The sequence below is a fragment of the Parus major genome, chromosome 2 (assembly GCF_001522545.3).
Source record: "Parus major isolate Abel chromosome 2, Parus_major1.1, whole genome shotgun sequence".
In the NCBI taxonomy this organism is placed as follows: Eukaryota; Metazoa; Chordata; class Aves; order Passeriformes; family Paridae; genus Parus; species Parus major.
Genome location: NC_031769.1, coordinates 133,510,561 through 133,529,797, shown reverse-complemented (window position 1 = coordinate 133,529,797; position 19,237 = coordinate 133,510,561). Strand labels below are relative to the sequence as shown.

General features: G+C 36.1%; 1 protein-coding gene across 1 annotated transcript in view; it reads right to left on the bottom strand.

Annotated features, from left to right (window-relative positions):
• Positions 1–9,000: 9,000 nt before the first annotated feature.
• Positions 9,001–19,237, bottom strand: part of EMC2 (ER membrane protein complex subunit 2) — a 36,710-nt gene continuing 26,473 nt past the window's right edge. Inside the window, exons 8-11 of the mRNA XM_015618764.3 lie at positions 17,567–17,648; positions 16,312–16,422; positions 15,323–15,427; positions 9,001–9,525 (exon numbers count right to left, since the gene is read on the bottom strand). Coding sequence (XP_015474250.1) covers positions 9,439–9,525; positions 15,323–15,427; positions 16,312–16,422; positions 17,567–17,648 — 385 coding nt within the window. The 3' untranslated portion in view covers positions 9,001–9,438. The remainder of the gene's footprint in view (positions 9,526–15,322; positions 15,428–16,311; positions 16,423–17,566; positions 17,649–19,237) is intronic.

Genomic DNA, 19,237 nt, shown 5'->3' with positions numbered 1-19,237 from the left:
AAAAGTAGAAATTAGTATTTGAATGGAATATAATATTTGATTTAAAACTCACAACATCAAGTTCACATTCAGATCAAAATAAAAACTCCTGCTGAGTTAAATCAGAGATGATCAAACCCTCAATATACAGAGCTGTGACCCCATGAATATTCAGAACCACTTCTCATTTTTTCTTCAAGACCTTTTCTTTATTCCACATCTGTTTACTGTGTAATCTATCATTTTTCACTTGATCCTATAAAAAAATCTGCATACAACATATTTCAAATACACTTCTTTTGTTAATCTAAATGGCAGATTATCTTTTATATAGTCAATGAATACTACAGGATCAAAAGCTCTTGACAACTATTGAAAATAAACCATGGATAAATAATAAAATTTTTAGGTTAGCAAGACATGCTAATTTGTATCCCTCAACTACTCATACTGAAGTTCAGTTTGAGCAGAAAAACTAATAACCACCTCAAATATTAAAAGACTGTTTTTAAAAATGAATGCATAGAATGCTTAAAACATCTGGAGCCAGTATAAAATGTACATGAATTCTGCCAAATTTACCCTACACTCTCCTGTCACTCGAAGCACTGACTGGAATGACCCACATGACATAAATTTCTTGTTACCTGTGAGAAATTACTTCTTTCCCCAGACAGATGTAGCTTGTTGATCAGCCAACTAGTAATACAATATTTATGAAGTTAAGCAGGATAAAACTGATAAACACTGTATTAATTTCATAACAACACCTATGAGCAATGATTTTTTGGGGGGAGCAAAAGATTTCATTGATTGTATTTTACATTTGAGAAATCTGAAGGAGAAAAACCATATATTACTGAATTGAGCCATGTTGCAGAGCCAAGTGAGTAACAAAACTCAGGAAGTGGGAGGTTGCCTCATGCTGGTTACAGAACTATACCATTACCCACAAGATCTTTGTCATTAAAAAATATAGAGTAATTCCCACTGCACAAGGGAAAAATAACTAATCAAAGATAATTTCCAGTGAAGTTACTATTTTCTGCATACAGATTTCTCAGAGATATTTTAAACTACCTAGGGAGGGTAAAAAGGAATAACCCCATAGACTCAGTGACTCGAGTGGTGAGACATTATTAATATGACAAAGAACAGCATTTACAGATGTCTTTTATAGAAAGATCAGCATAATAAGGAATTTTATCTACTTAACCCTGCTAAAATCATACAAAAAATAAAAACCCATCATACTTACACAGGTAAGAAAAATGAAGTTAAGTTTTAAGATCTGCCTTAGCAATGACATGTACCTTGCTTGCCAGCACCAGTTATGTCACTTGAGATCTGTGCCAAGCAATGTGCTAAGTTAAAGATTTGAAGATGCATCTGTATGTTTGAAAGACAATTTACTTTATTCAAGCTCAGTTAACACTTCAGTAGTTTGCCGATACATGAAGTTCACCATGAAAGGAAGGCAAAGTTTGTATTTTCAAGCTGCCAAGAGAAGTTGTCTTATTACTGAGCTCTCCCTTTTTTCCAACCATCTCAGGGCCAGAGACTTGAATCCACACATGATGGAGAGGTCACTTGCTGGGAATACAAGAAAAACAAGTTCAAAGTCTCTCATAATCAGGTAGACAACATAAACCCTCACCTCCTACCACACAGGGAAATGACTCAGTCAGTAGGTTACTGGTAATCCAGTGTGGAGTAAACCTTGTGGGTATGGCTTTTTCAGTGGTGAAAAGGTTTCTGTTGGCTTTTTCTTTTTTTCTGTTATGGAACAAAAGCAGTAGTCAAACCTCAATTTTATTGTAAAATTAAACTCTTGCATGCTAGCCAGTCCTCAGTAGTACAACTTCCCGTCTGTTTAGTCTTCTTCATTCAGGGTGTTTGTGCTCCTACTCCCATGGTAGCACTGAAACGCTGGTCCCACAGATCTCTTCTGCTCACTGGGGTTGCAACAGCAGACAGACATCCTTCTGGCACTTTTGATTTCTCTGGGTCATATACCTGAAATGACCAGAGGTAAGTGAACACAGCCAATATATGGCAGTCTTCTGGTATTTCTTGCTTACTCCCAAAGAACATACTCTCAGGTCTCACCCACCACTGAAATGGAAACAGGACAAAACAACAGACAAACCACCACCCAGACTTTATATCTCCATCCTCATATGTGTCACAGTTGGCCACAGCACATGGACAGGGACCTGCCCCAAAGAACCACCACAAAAGATGGAACTGGTGGGACAGGCAAGAGACCATGTGAATGGACATGGAGACATGAAGACAAAGGACTACAGGGCCTCTCCAGAACCCAGCAGTGCACAGACTTCGTTACACCTTCCATATTTCAAGCAGACCTCTAATCTCACTAACTCCTACAATTTCCGGTACCTGTAGTCTTTTTTGCATTAATTTTGTTTCAAATGTTGATCTTACTACTTTAGTCAGCAATCACTTCCATTGCTTTCTTTCTCTACCTTAGGTGCAGATGGCCATCTATGAAAAGTTACTCTTCAGCTGCTTACAAACACAGAGCAAGGGTAATTCAGACAACTATCTGTTCTGCTTCCACTTAGGAGTCTGGCAAATGAAGGACACAAAATTTTTTTTAAAAATGGTGCCTAAATTTAAGAATAAAATCCGTGTCTAAGCACTTAAGCACTTAAATATGTGGTCTGATTTAAAAAAAAAATAAAAAAATTTGGAATCAAGAAAGTGCCAGCAAGGCCAACTGGGAGTTGATGACTTGGAGAATTCCAGCCCTAATTTTGTTGTCTAAATAGGAATCCAGGAATAGGGCCCAGGATCTCATTTTGAACAAAATATTTGTATGTATGCTGCCTAGAGCTGGAAGGAATAAATTGGATCACTGATCTCCTCTAAACTGGGAAATCACTGGAGTTTTTTTAAAAAGCACTGTTATACAGGCATTCACAAGATTGAATATGACAGCTGGAAATTGAAAAAGACACAAGAAAGTCTGTTCTCATCCTCAACACAGATGTTAGAGTGGGGTACCAGGCCCTACTGCCTTGGCACAGAAGGCCCAGGTGTTATCAACCCAGAACCAGTGTAAGACACCGCTCCTTGCACTGACCCCAGCCGCCCACCAGCCTGTCAGGCTCATACCCCCAAAATTCACTCTTATGTAGTTAGCTGAAACACCAAACTTCATTTTTCTTCAGCAAACTTCACATTAAAAAAAAAGGTCTAAAGAAATTCAGATGTAAGTCTCTTGCCAGGCTTCTCCATCGTTTCAATGATGGGATCATGTATTGATTTGCTCTCAAAGATGCTCTCAAATGACCGTATCTACATCTCTACTAAGAACATGGTTTGTATGTGGAAAAGCCTTGATGTTCTTTGAAACTGCTCTAATAGTTGTAGCTGTTTCTTTCATTTGGCTACCTGAATATAGGAGCTTCCCAAGAGGAACAAATTATCTGTATTAGCAAAGGCTCTTTTCTAAGTCTAGGTGGTGCCTACACTTAACTAAATCAAATTTTACTTAAAAGCTTATTAGAGCTTTTGGCTCCATATAGACATCACATTTCTGGGAAGTTTTGATCAAAAAGCTTGGCATGACTACAATTACAATATTGTTACAAGGCACTAAGTGGTATTGATATGTTTAAAACAGAAATTCTGTGTTTATTTTATATACGATTTATCTCAATTGCATAAATACCAGGGTATTTATAGACTTCTTAGAGTTTTCATCCTCTCTTTGAATCTTTCAAACATAATTCCAGCTTACAATAAAGCCTGCTAATAATGGTCAAGCAGCCCACAGAATAATAATTTATTTTTAAAAAAGAATAAAAACACTGATTTCAGAGTTGAACAGATAGCAGCTATTGACTTTTAACAGATCAATTAATAATTTGTTATGGTTTTCATTCTTGACTGTGATTTAAACAGAATAAACTGCAATAGCTATCCAGGGAAAGAGATACAGTTCTACTGGGTAGTTTTCTTATACTGCTGCCCACCTTGTGATCTATCCACATTTAGATGGTTTTCAATGTCTAAACTGAAACAAACATTCTCAGATGGGCAGTGACAACTATGAGTGTCATATCTGTACTTCACGGAATAAAAAACACAAACTAACTTGTCAGACACACCAGGGTGTCAAGCTCAATTATCTAAATAAACAGAGGCAATGGTTAATTTTACTTGCTGCTCACTCACTTCACTTCTTTGAAACTGCTTCACTGTTGATTTTTGCAGTCTCTTCCTGGGAGGATTACATCTGCATGGTTTAAAGTTTCACTTCCAAACATCACGTCCAAAACCTAAAAGCTTGCTACAGAAAAAAAAATGTATAAATTTGGGAAAAGATCCTTTCTTCTCTGGTGAAAATCAGCCTGGATCCTAAGGGGAATGTTACTTAAGCAAGCCCCATCCGTGAGACATGCAGTGCAAACAGGTTGTGGCCTGCCATGATGGAAGCACACCAGAAACTTCCCATGTGAGCAGTCACTGTAAATGGGTCTTTCTCCACTGCCTTGAGGCAGATGCCTACATACCATCCAAATGTCATGAGGAACCACAACAAGTACACATTGAAAGAAGTTAAAATACACAGGGATGGAGAGAAACATTTTTGTACAATATTCTTTCTTTTTAAACACAACCCAACACCTACTATTATTTTTGGCAATGCATAAATGTAGCAGATTTTGTCACCTTCTACAGGACAGAAAGCTAGTGGATCTCTGCTGACTCATTCAAGTTGAAAGGGTGCCTCATCCTCCCTCCAACCATCCCTTGACTTGGACAAAGAGCTCACTGGAGCTGTTTTCCTGAAGTGATTCACCCTGTGCTGTTTCACACACACACAAACAAAAAGACCCAGTGACTGTGAGACCCAAACTGCATAACAGATCTTTCCACTTCCAGGTCATTCAGCATGGATCCAACTCAGACACTCTTTGTAAAGCACCCACAGAGGATATGAGCAGACTCAGTCCAAGGCAAAGGCTTACACACCAACCTTTAGGTGTGCGCTGGTCATTCAGTGCACTGATGCCAACAATGTGCAAAACGTTCACAGAGCCAGGATGACTCCAGCAAACTGATCCATCTGCACCATCACCTCCACACAGTTCCAAAGTAAAAACAGATCTGCAATATTCTCTAGCTGTGGAGATGCCAAGGGGAGAAAAGTAAAGCAGAGGACAGCACAGTCCTCAGCAGGAGCAAGGTGTCTCTGAGTGGGCAGACTCATGGCAAAGCGCAGCAGTAGCGGCAGCGGGCAGAGCTCAGGTGCTGTGCTGGCTCTCTGAGCACACGGCCCTCAGCACCAACTCTGCAGGCCCTGGGCTGTGCCAGGCCTGGCTTATTTAGTCCTTTTCACCATGACTGCCCAGCTCTGGGATCCCAGCTGCAGGGGAATGGAATGCTCTTTGCAATGTGCCAGTGGAAACCCTACTGTGGCACCGGGTTGAACAGGCCTGTGTACCTCTTACCTCTCCAGCCTTTTTTCCTTCCTGACAAGCATTGAAAGGATTGCACTGCTTTGCACAGGGGATTTCGTCATCACGGGCGCAAAATAAATAAACTCACCTATGAAGTGCATTGATAAAGGATTTTAATGTCACATCCAGCAGCTGAAAAACAGCTTTACCAGGTGATGTTGGTGGGGTTGGATCCTTTTTTTCCTTTAGGTTTTTTTTTCCCCAGGGTTTTTTTTGTGGTTTTTCAGGATTTTTTTGGTGTGGTGTTTTTTGTTGTTGTTGGGGTTTTTGTTTTGTTTTTTAATTGGTTGGATTTTTGTTGTTGTTTTGGTGGGAGTTTTTTTGGTGTGTTTTTTGTGGGGAGGGGCTGGGTTTTCTTGTGTGGGTTGGTTTTTTTTCAGTTTATTCTTAAGAGGAATATTAATGACCCATTTATTCCTGGTAACTAGCCTCTGGGTAGACTCAAGTAGTCTGTTGTACTACTGTGGATAGTAAGTAGTACATCAGACTACTTGCTGTAGATAAGCAATAGTCCTAACATTCTACTCATACACAGAACAAGTACTAAGCAATATTCTGAGAAATACTAAGCTGCATGAATTTTCTAGACAAAACCACAGCCAAAAACTGTACTAATGCTCCTCACTGCTCTCCTCTGACACCAGCTTGAAGGAGGGGGGGTGTAGTCCTTTCCTACATATGGGGGTATGTGCACATCACACAGCACTGTTCCACTGGAATCTCTATGGTTTAGATTATAACGGAGTTCTGAGTTTCGAGCTGAATATACAGAAGCTCTTAAATTACAAGAATTATTATTGCAAACCTGACTGCAGCTACAGTTGGTGTTCTTGGAAGATGCGAGTGCAAGTAACAAGAAGCTAACAAATTCATGCCAGTAAGTCAAGTTTAATTTGCTTTCCTTTTCCCCTCCCTTCTAAAGCTGGCTGAAATACAAGTTCCACTGTAAATGCAGTGACTAGCAAACATGGATGCCATTACAAATACAGCACTGCCAAAAGGAAGTCCTCCGTTGACTAATAACAGAGTTTCCAATAGCAACTGCAAAATATTCTGGGCACTGAACTGAAGAGATTTAGGGATATATTCTAAACAAGATGTGCTTTTTGCAGCTACATAATATGAATTGTGTAACATTTGGCCAAAAGGTTTGGAAGAAGTCACCAATAACTTGTACCACAAAGGTAGAACTGGAGGTTTAGGTGGCTCTTCAATGGCTTTTACCTCATCAGGTAACACTGAGCTCTCCCTGTCAAGCCTCTTACCAAAGCACGGTTGAGAAAACACACACTGTCATTGCTACACGGCCTGGCACTGCAGAGGTCCCAAGCTTTTGCTGTCAACTGAAACAATATGAAAACGTGGTCTTTTATTTTGGAAAGAGGAGACTGAATGCTTGATAATATTTTTGTGTAGCATTTGTCACTGTCAGAGCACAATACAGAACATAATGAAATTCATTTGTTAATTAAGTAACCCATTCTCTGAAAACCTATTCTTTAATGCAACACAGCATCCGTAACATTTCAAAACCATTTACTAGAACTGGAAAATTACTTTTACAAAGATCATATTGTATGACAGCTTGTCTTGTCAGTAAGTCCTTTCTTGCTGAGAGTGCATGGCATTGCATGCAGTTACTTCCCCTGCAGAGGATTTTTAAACCTTATTTTTAAATCTAAATATGGAAAATACTCTCAATTTCCATTGCTGCAGTTCAATAGTTCTGTCAGAAACTGACCATGTATTTTCATAGGAGTAATTTATTTAACCTTTGAAGTAAACAAAAATTTGTCAAAAATATTTTCAAGGTTAACTTGTAAGCTCTACTATGTGGAAATTTTGCCAAAATACGAACACAAATCAGAGTGGTAAATACTAATTTCAGAGATGCTAAGCAGTAATGAAAATGAGAAGGTGCTAAGCAGCCAAATGACATGAAAATTGTCATCAAATAACTGAAAACAAGAAACAGAAAAAATTTCCTCACAGAGAAACTGATATACTAAATACCCAAGTCTAGCATCTATATAAAAGCTGACTCTGAATAAAGCTCTATATACAAACACATTTCAGCTGGAGAAGCCTGCTACACAAAAATTCTGCACTGCTGGTTTTTAATACTTTGGAGGTAAAATGTTATGCACCAAGTAATTTTAACCTTCAGTACAACTTCCCAACATTTTTAATTTGAAAATGCAACCAAGTTATACGAAATGTAGGCACAACAGAAAAAAACACTAATGAGGGCTTAAAACTCTAGATGGCACACTCATACAATCAAAGACTACACCAGACATACACAGGAGCAACTATGATATGTTTTCCACTCAAAGCACATATAATCTAGCCACACGTACTGTTCTGAGGCCAGTTTGTGAATTATTATTATAGAAGGATGTGCACTATTTCCCCAAGTTAGAATTGGACGATTTAATATAACACTATGCAGTATTTGCAGTTTTGTATTTCAACAGCAGTGAATTAAGCTATTTTATGATTCCACATACAATTAATTCTCATGGCGTGGCATCCATTCTGTCACACTCCAACCTACTTCATGAAAAAGAGTCAGATCCTACATGTTTCTTGAAGGCTCAGTGTCATGCAAAAAACAGCTCAGTTATACAAATTTTCAAGCTCTGAAGGAAGGTTTTGTTGCTGGTTTGTTTTTAAGAAGGAACTCAGCTGTGTTTTATTACATCAAGTCCAGAATCATAATAAAGACATTTTAATACACAGACTTTAGCCTATCCATCTATATAGATTAGGCAATAAAAAATCTGAAAGTCTAATCATCTTGGATGGTTGTAACAGCCATGAAAACAACACTGCAATACTGGTATTAGAATTTGCCAAGGGTAGGTTGCTGTTCTTATGCAATCTTACTGAAGCTGTAGTAAAGCTGTGCAACTGAACAGCCACAGAACACATCTGAACAACATCCAGAATGACCAGAAGTGCAAAATACTTGAATTAGGGTGTTGGACCAATTATCTGAGTAAATGAACAAGTGTCTAAAGACAAAGAGAACAGTTTTACAGTGTGGTAGATGCTTCATGCTGATGGTGTAACAAACACTATCCCCAGTAAGTGTAGGGCAGCTGAACAAGCTCACATGTCACCCTCTCAGTGCATGCAGCCTTGCTCCATGTGGAAAAGCCAAAGTGCCACAGCAAAAGGGTGCCCATACCAGGGACACAAAACAGTAGAGACTTGCACAGAGCCCCAGCTGAAATTCATCACGTGAAATACATGTATAAGAAGGGACACAGAGAAGGAAACAGGGAATATGCATACACTGATCAGAAAATTGTGTGGACATGGAAGCATTTGCCCACAAAGCAACAGAGAATAATGTCTTTGGCCTTAAGCCAGTACAACAGCACCTCTGAAGCAAACTCCACGAGTAAGTTTTCTCCATTTCCACAGTAGTAGATACCAACTTATTAAGAAACCCTTAAGAAACCTTCTTCTCCAATAAAGTGTACTCATAATCATTACTTGATGTATTTCCCAGAAAGTGTACCTCTGTAGCATGTTTTTATTCTTAAATATGCAAATAAGAAAAATATTTAGCATGTTATTAATCTACATATATAAATTACTGATTTCCATTTGCAAGTTCAATAAGTCACTGTATTTTTTTAATCATTTAACAAGTTTATTTCTACAAATTATGGCTTAGAAGCAGGTACTGTACATACAAAAATCTGAGGAGACTGATGTGCAGCACTTCATTTCTTTATGTTGTTTATGTGGATAAGTTATTAATTTCAGTGGGTATTCATCACATTTCTTATAGCAGCAATAAATAGGCATTTTACTTTTCATAAAATGTTATTTTATATAGCACGTAATCAATACAAAATTAACTTTTAACAGCACTAGAGTAACATAACCCACAGGTCATTACAGGTTGAGTGTGGTATTGGAAAATTTCATATTAGATCTCTGTGCCAAGCTAAGACTGAGTGATTTGAAGGGTCTCCAACATGTCTTCCACTGCCTTCAAAGAGTATTTAGTTTCTTTCTTACTGCGACCTGCAAACTAAACAGGAAAGAAAGGATTGTTATTTGTCATATATCTGAAATCCTATGTCTAAATCCTATGAAAATAACAGTTCTATACACCAAATACCAATAATTAACTCTATTTACCACAAACTTAAAAGCACAAAATTAAACCTCAGAATTTTAACCAGAATATAAGCTGTATATATATACACACCATCTTCTATGAAGCAAAGAAAGAATACTTTCTGTTAAAACAAGACATAAAAAATTCTACTTATGAAAATTTACTATAAAATAATCCAGAAAACATATAATTATATTTTATGGTTCAAAGCAACTATGATGGATGATGTACTTGATTGCAGCCTACTATTAAAACAGCAATTTCAGAAAACATTTGAAATAAAGTCTGTCTCGATAAGAAAGAAAGATACTGAAAGATAATGAATACTATTAATGGCTTTGGAAAGGAAGGGGTAGAAGGATAAGAAATGTTGACCACCCCATGTTGAACTCAAAAGGGTTTGACAATTCCCATCACTCATCAGCCATATATAACAGAGGGGATTTATCGACCAGGTTGGTCTTCAGTCAAATGAAACTCCTAACCATTTTTAAAACACCTGCACTAAAAAGTTTTGCATTTCAGGTTGGGAGAGGTGGTAAAGAAATTACAGAAATAGTAACTAAAATTTGCTTCTACTAAAACAACCTATTCTCTATTTAAATGTTAACATCTAAACACTCAATAAATTTTCAACTTGAAGATTTTTATTTCAAATACTACTGGTGTCTTGCATAGTTAGTTCTTGATTTATAATGTGTCCCTTCTCTCTTGTAATTAACTTAATTTAGCAAACTCTTCATGACCTGTTAAGAAAGATTAAGTCATCAAACTCAGGTAATATCACACCAGCAACAAGCTGCAGGACCTGTTAACCTGCTTTTGACCCCCAGGCTACAATGTAGCATTGTGATTCCAAATCAGCACTGACGGTTTTTTTAAAAAAAATAGTTTTGGCACAGTAAATGATAAGCTATTTCAAATCAAACAGTTAGGAGAAATTTTGTTACTGTGACAACACTTTACTGCTTAAAGATGTACTGAAAACACCATATTTTGATGCTTTATATTTCCAGGTGATGAACAGTGTACCAGGTTTTCATTCTAGTAACATATATGAACCCATTCTTCAGGTTGTGCAGTTTCCACAATGATATATAATAGTCAACTTCAGAGGAAAATCCAAGATTTCTTAACCCACTCCAAGGTGAAAGCAGAAACTTTTGCTTATATCCGATTGAATAAAATATCCTGTCTTTGTTAACACTAAATAGACACTCAGAAATTCCAAACCCTTTCACAAAAACAAGCGAGTTTAAAAAACACAAGTCAAAAGTTTCAAGGAAAATATTATTTCAAAGTCAAAGCATTCAGAAATGTCAATAAAAAGCACAAAAGTCTAAATATACTGTGGTCAAAATCACACTTGGCAAGACACACAGAAAGTATGCAAAGCTTCAAAGTAAGAAAAATTTTACTTATTCTTGTCATGGACACTGGAAGCAAAATTGACATATGACATTAGTTTAAAAAAATGCAACTTGCTAATTTCAAGAGCGGCTGCCTTCATGATACTGACATGTAGTTTAAGCTGAACAAATAAAATCAAACTCTGCGTCATAACAACCAGAAGCACACTTGGAAATGTAATCACTTCAAATTTGCCCTGATGAACAATTATTTTGTCTATTCAGCCATTACACAGCAATTTGACTGATTGAGCTGGAATCCATTTCTTAAATCATGACTTAATTTTCTGTTTCCCAAATGGTTAGTAACAGAATCACCTCTCTTGAGCCATAAATAACATGTAGATTGCTAACACAGAAGAGTTTAGCAATATACCCAAGAAGCATGTATCTGGAAAATTACTATGAGTAGGATCACATTAAAGATTTCTGTGAGCATTAATCAAACTCGCCTGCCTCTGCTGAAATGCTTCTACCAGAGAACATGCTAAACCAATTACCTAATTGAAGAGCACCAGGTAGCCTTATTTTGTTTTGGTGTTAAAGTAACTGTGACTCATGTCCTCAGTTAAAACAGACAGAAGCTCTTCTCAGGGTCTGCACAGATGGAATGATCCAGTTTCCCAGTCATAAGGCAAAAGTAAGCTTATAATACTAATAAACTTAAAACTAATTCTTTGAATAAGGAGTACTTCACTAACTTCTGAAATAAAATATTAAAATTAAATTTTATTTGGGTCTTTTTTCCACCCAGTCTATTAAATTTAAGAAGCCTGGAGCATAATGACTTTTTTTTTTCCAGAGGATGTGTTAGCAGCCAGGAATTCCAGCTCTGTACAGCGGCCCTAGCTAAAAAACCTTTCTGTCTTCCTGAAGAAGTTTACATTTCTCCTAGATTAGACACAAATGAGAAGTACTAATCAGCATGCATGGTTACATATTTACATCAGAATAACTATATTAACTAGCTGGAGTGTCAAAAGTATCTGTGCATTTCAGAATTTTTTAACTATTCTTTATCACCATGTTTTCCTGTAAAGACAGAGCTGCAGAGTCTAACTAACATTGGTGAAGTAAGGTTTTCTTTCTTTACCCAAACACTGCTTTCTTTAAATGACAATAAACTAAGAAGTTCTCTGATTTCATAGAGGAATGCAGAGGAAAAGGAAAAATCAAGTGCCAAAGCACACTGCATGAATGACAGAATAAATTGAAATAAGGGGACCAGTAAAAATATTTCAAGTAAATAGTATATAAAATAAAATTTTAAAAATAATTAAAAAACAACTCTATCCAGTCATTTGAAAAAATAAAGGCAATTTTCCAAAGTCACTGAGCAAGCTGCCAGCAATTCAAGTTCAAATCCAAACTGGAAATAAGGAAAGATTTCAGTGTGAGACAATTGCTCAAAAGTAACTTTTTGCATTAATTACTTGGAATTTAAAGTCACAAATTCATATAATTTGTATAGACATCCAAATCAGGATTATAAATTCATCTTTCTTTCTAGAACATGACCACCAGAAAAATTTCATTTACCAGTATGAAAATGTCCAACCAATAAAACAAGTCAATGTCAAAACCAACAAGCTTTTAAGGCTCTTACTGCATTTACAGGTGGATAATGAAAGGAAAGTGGGAAGGATTTATAGAGATCATATAAATATCCAGCTTAAAATCTGTCTAGACATACCCTCCCACTAAGACTGGAACACTGTAAGGGCTTCTCCTGGCACAACTGACCAAGGTTTCATCCTCAGGTCCAAATGGTGACAATTTCCAACTGCTCAGCTCCCGGAAGGAGCACAACAAATCAACACTGACTCATAGGGGGAGCTGCCACCCACTGCATCACGGAACACCACTGGCTGTAGCTGCTGGATGTTCTCAGTCTCTGACACAGAGACTGGAGTAGCTAAATGCTTCTGCAGCCCTGTAACAAGGTCAGGAGGGTTGGGATAGGGATGTCCTGTCCAGCTGTGCTCACTAGAGCTCCTTGTGCTCCTTCTGGGAAGAGGAATGGGGGTATTCACCCCATTTACTTGCCAGATCCTGGCTTGAGCTTGTGCACTTTCGTTTTCCCAAGAGCTGAATTTCCCTTAAGATTCTAATCACACACAGTGTTTTTCACTTTATATCCCAAACAGCTTACAAGAGCAGCTAAAGTAGGCTATATATATATGTATGTATGTTAGTTGTGTTAACATGTCCTGTTCTGGTAAGTATCAACCAAAAATGCTTAATGTAGGATCCAAAAGAACTCCACAGAAACAGTAATAAAAATTTCAAAATAAAAGGAAAAAACCAAATTAATCCCCCTCCCAACCCCTTTGCCCTTAAAAATGCCCCCAGCACCACACCACTCCCAACAAAATTCATGTTTTATTAGAGACATTATGATGACAAGAGAAAGCCATGTGGAGAGAAAAGAAGGAAAAGAAAAAAAAACAAAAACCAGGTGTGCTTATCTAGATGTGAATCAGTTAACTAGAAACTGTCATAACTGTCATCCACTATATTTAGAACCAGAAGATGCCTATTTCCAGGTCTTCTAGGCCAATCCACAGCCAACACTGGATTTAAATTTCTATCCCAATGTACCCTGAAAGGGGCTGCTTCCCAGAAGTCCTAACAAGTCTCTACCAGTACTTTGAACTCCAGTCACAATATTTATTTAAAATATGTGCAAATCCACTCTAATCTAAGCAGTTCATTTTACTAAGATGTGAAACATGGAATACTGGTTTTCACTAAAAATTCACACATCTTTTAAAACCTGTTTTGTTCTGTCAATTATGAATTTGTGGTGTTTGGTTGTTTTGGCTGGATTTATGTTAGAGGTTTTCTTTTGTTTCTTTGGGGTTTTGTTGTTGCTGTGAGTTTTTTTGGGTTTGTTTGGTTTGGTTTGGTTTTAATCCTGCAATACTTGAGTTTTCCATCTGCACTGTGCTCACAGGAATGTCAGGCATACTTCATGTCAAAAAGAAGTCCTGGTTATTTATGAAACATCAGACAAAGCAGTTAATTCAAACACACCTTACCATCATGAGCAGGTAAATGGTTTATTAATGAAAAGCAGAGTGATTTAAAGAGCAGAAGAGAAATAAACTTTAGGCACATAAGTATAAAATGCTACACTATGTTCCCAGGGATACAATGTTCTTCACTGTACAGTCAGAAGCTACAGGGCTAATTAGGAGAAATGGAAAATATCTCTAAGTTTGGACATATCAAAAACACATCAGCCACAAGAAGCTGCACGCTTGGCAAGGAACTGAAATGCAGTATGTATTAAGAAAACTGCACTGGCTGTAAAAGGAAAATCTAATTTAATTCCTTAATAGATGGTGCTTGTAAAAAGGCCATTTGGCAGTATTAACTGTGAATCAGTAGCAACAAAAAAAAAAATTAAATATTGGGTTCCAGTACTGAAATACTGCAGAGAGAAAGAAGTGTTACATGTATACAAAGTCTTTGCATTTAATATCAATAGTTTTGCTCAAAAAAAAATGTGGGGAGAATTAGACAGTATGGTGTTGATGTCCAGGATTACTTATAAATAAACTTTGCTTGGCAGATCATTATGAATAGCTGTAAGAGAATCAAATGGGAATCAAATTGATATAACGTATTTGGGATACACAGACAGCAGAGCCTATGAGCTAAACCATGTTCTCATTCATTGTTACAGAAAGAAACATATTTCCTATTATAATACAATAGGAAATATGAAAGTTCACACATAATTTTTCAAAAATTTGAAAATACTCCCAATGACTTCAGCAAGCTTTGATTATGGCCTAAAAAGTCTATGTTTTCACAACTCAATGAACATTTTTATACAAAACTACACAAAACCAACTTCAGTCACAAATACTAAGGCAATTAAATATGATTTTGAAAGGTTAGAGTAAACTCAAGAAAATAAGAATTCTAGAATCTTCATTTGTTTTCTAGTAAAACAGAAGTGGATAATGAAGTTGCTCTAAGAATTAAGACATTCCAAGTTTTACCAAAATAGCTGTAGAACCAAGTCTTGAAGGTCAGTATTACAATAATGTACATTCAGTTAAAGTTAATAGGAAAAATCTGTTTATGGCTATTAAGTAAATGATAGTAATTAATAACTGTAAAATATCAACCTTATATTAATTAAGGTTTCCAGGAGAATGTTAAAAATCCAAGCAGATTATGCTGATTTACATGTCATATTTAACCTCTTGAACAGCAGCTGATAAAAGTCCAGAAAAGAACTATAGAGCATGTTAAAGACTATCATAAAGCAAAGAAGTACTAACCTGGTATGCTCTGTTTATTTGGTTTGCTGCCCAGCTGGCATATTTCATATTATCTTTTTTCATTTTTGCACTTGCCTTTGGATTGGAAGCAATATGACTGGCAGACTAGGAATACAATAAAATAGAAACAAAGCCCAGCATAATTATAAAATTTATGTGCATGAAATAAGCTGAGAACAATCACCATCCTTACAATCTAAGCCCCATGCACAGTGACAGTGGAAAAAGACAAAACGAGTTTTAAAAGTTACTGGCAAACAGCATTCAGTAAGAATTAGCTAAACGTTTTAACTATTGTTTGTTCTCCTTAAAGCTACCTTAGACTTCAGTTCAGTTCTGTACTGAGTTAAGAACCAAACCTGGACATGATCAGCTAATCCAATTTGCTATTCCTAAAGTGAGAGTTACGAATTAATTTTCTACATTCAATTTGTTACCACAGACAATATAAAATATATCACTTGTATCTCCAAACTGCCATTAAAAACTTGAAATGTTTCCCTGTAGCATCAGAAAACTCATTTTAAAAGCAGATAAGACTCTACATAAAGTATTTCCACCCTCGTCTGAAAGAATAAAAAATATTACTTAAGAACCAAAGAGAGTTTTTTACTTATATAAATAAATCCACTATGCAAGGAATCATTGCTGCTGTGCTAGTATTTTTCAGCAGTTCATCATACTCTAGAGAGGAGCATGTCTTTAAATCCTTTTTCAAGTAGTTACTTTTCTGTGCCAATAACTATAATTCTTTTGAAAATACAGGCAAGACTTAAAGGTTAAGAGCACTTTATTAAGGCGTAGTTACTAGCACAAAATTATCCATACTCCAAATGTATGTAAAATACTCCATATTTTAAAGCAGTGTTAATAATCTGAGCTATTAAGCTAAAATCAGGGGGAAAAAACAAACAGCAAATGGCAAAGGGTAATATACATGCATAAACATATTCAGAATGATAACATGGAAAATATATAATCATACTTACCATGTAAAGTCCAAACAGAGCTCTCATATTTCTGTTGTTAAGTTTCAGTGCTTGTGCAAAATACTTTCTTGACAGCTCAAGGTTTTCTAGTCCCCCCTGAGTGTATTTAACCTGTAAAAATGGTAAGTGCCTGAAACTTGCATGTCATTCATACTCCAGACATTTTCTCTGAAGCAATGATATTACAAAAATTCATCCAAGTTTGTTTCACATGACATTTCAAAACAGGCGAGTCCTATCAAAGGCCAAATGCTGGCCTGGGAGAAATCTAAGTTCTTCACAATATATACATTTAAAAATATTTAACTATATGAGGAAAAAACCCCAGCATTAATTTAATTAATACACAGCTACAAGATTAAAATGTAAATATTTTTCACCTATAAATACTTGAAACCTTGGGATTGCCTCTTATGAAAAGTAACACAAACTTTAAATCTAAATTCTGACTACTAGAAATCCATACTGACATTATGTTCCCACAGCATGCATGAAAAGAGTTCCCAAAACAACACAATGCCTTTATTATGTATTCAAAATAGCACACAAAGTTTAGAGGATTACTCCATTGTTTTTCTATTCATTTTCCCAGATATTAAATCAACAAAAACAGGGATAAATGCTAGGAGATATGCTTCGAAGTTTTTCTGTGAGAAAGCTACTTAGGCTAAGTCTTAATGTCAACCCAATTTTATCCATGTTAACTAAACAAATTAAACCCATTCTAAGCAGTCAACAATATAATTTAGGGGAAAAATACAATCTGGAAAAAAAAAATTAATTCAAATGGCTAAAACCTTGAGTTAAAACTTCTAACTTTTACCTCTAGTTTTTTTAAATCTTTCTTCCACCAGTGCTCCTTCAGGCAGAATTTGGTATATGGATTCCAAGATCTGAGTCCATAGTAACAGCCAATATATCACAACCTCCTAGGCAGCATTGCTGTAGAAAGGTTTAACATCTCATGCACTCAATTTGAAAAGTGCATAAAAACTTCAACAAGAAGAGTTAATTTAAAATTAGCTTTATCTTCAATAATTCCTGCCCTCTTATATTTAGCTTAGTCACACTGTGACTGAGTCACTGATTAAGAAAACACAGATTTCAGAACATACTCAGTTCTATGAGATGTTAGCATTCTCTGTGAACTCTTTCAAATCTCCTAGGGAAAAATTAAAGAAACCATTTTCACCACTTCTGTAACATAAAAACAGAAAATGTAATCAAACATAATTGATTTTTCTGAAATACCTACTTCAGCATATTGTTGACAATATAAGTGGTTGTGTGGATTAGTCATCATAAGCTCCTCTAAGCAGAAGGCTGCCTTTGCATAGCTGAGGAGTACAAAAAAAGTCATAAAATGAAACACAAGTACACAGCTCTGTGCTCCAGTTTTTTTATAGCACAATGAAAGTCCTACTTCCCCCCCCATAAAATCACATGATCCACAATTAATAAAAATGTTTCATTTTAAAATGATGTTCAGAATCAAGTTACTATTTTTACATCATAGGGGAAAAATATGCAAAATCTAATGGTCTAGGCATAAATGGAACAGCTCATGAAAGGCATTTAATACACTAGTCTCCTATTAGTAAGTGCCATTTCTTATCAGCAAGAGTGATGAGTAGAAACAAGTATTAGGTACTGTAAGACTGAACTGAGACTACAAAATAATTATTTTGTTTCCTAAGAAAATCCAGCTACCTGAGGATTCATAAATGCAGCTCCTGATCACAGCATTTACACCGTCAATTAACTTTACCTACCAATGGTCAACCACGGAACAGAGGTAAAAAAACCCAAAACATACTAAGAAGTTCTAAAATTCAAACAATACAAATCAATGTATGAAAGTAGCATCAGACCTCTCCAAATGGGCAAATCCTTATCATTTAAAAAAGCTAGTCCTTGAGTTTTTTTACCAAAAGCTTTCAGAAAGAATTAAGAAGTAAAGCTCAAAATGTAGGTTTATTGAGAAGAATCTTAGCTTCATAATCTTTCAAATAATAGAACTGTCAGCAGAATTTGCATCGTCTAGAGATACGTGATAGCACTACTGCACACTTTGTGTGATGAGATTCCAGAATTCAGAGATACAAGGTTTATAATGACAGTGTGGGTAGATATTTAGTATCACTGTAAAAGCAATTTAGAAATTATGAGACCATATTAAACCATATTATCTGTAAAATCTCACATCCTAAAATAAATACAGGGTGGTTTTCTCCAGTGGATGTTATGATAGTCATGTATCTGCATAATTTACTGATCTACTGATCTGGAGATTAAATGGAAGCCACCTCATTCTCCAAAAGCAGAAGCCAGAGACCTCATTGCAGAGCAGGGTAGAACTGAGGACTGTGCAAACCTTGTACATCTATGTGTGTTCATGAACAACAGTGAGAGCATGGTGATTTCACAAGCCCTGTGACTTGTGACCCTGATAAAACATATAAACTGATATATTGCTTTCTTTTTTAGAACTTAACTTTTAGTTGCTTTTAGCCAAGAAGAGAATTTTTCCCTATTATCAAAATAATAACAATGATGCTCATGGAAGTATAGTGAGGACAGTGAATTCTTTCCATGAACTAAAATTCTACACATTGCTTTTTACTGGAATTACAGACCAAAACAAATACAAGCAAAAGCAATTTCTTTCTCAGGTTTTATTGCACAACTTCATAATAAAGATTATAGCAAAAAAAACCCCAACCCAATAATGGAGTACGTATGTTTGCACCACTCTATCACTCACTTTCGTACTGACAGATTTGACAAGCTTAAATGTCTTTCTAGCCAATTTTTTTTTTTTTTAGTACCTATTTTCTTGGAAAAGTGGCTGGTGGATTTCCCCAAACAAATGGAAGTCTGGGTATCAGAATTCTAGCTTATTCCTGAAGTCATAATTTAAAAGAGT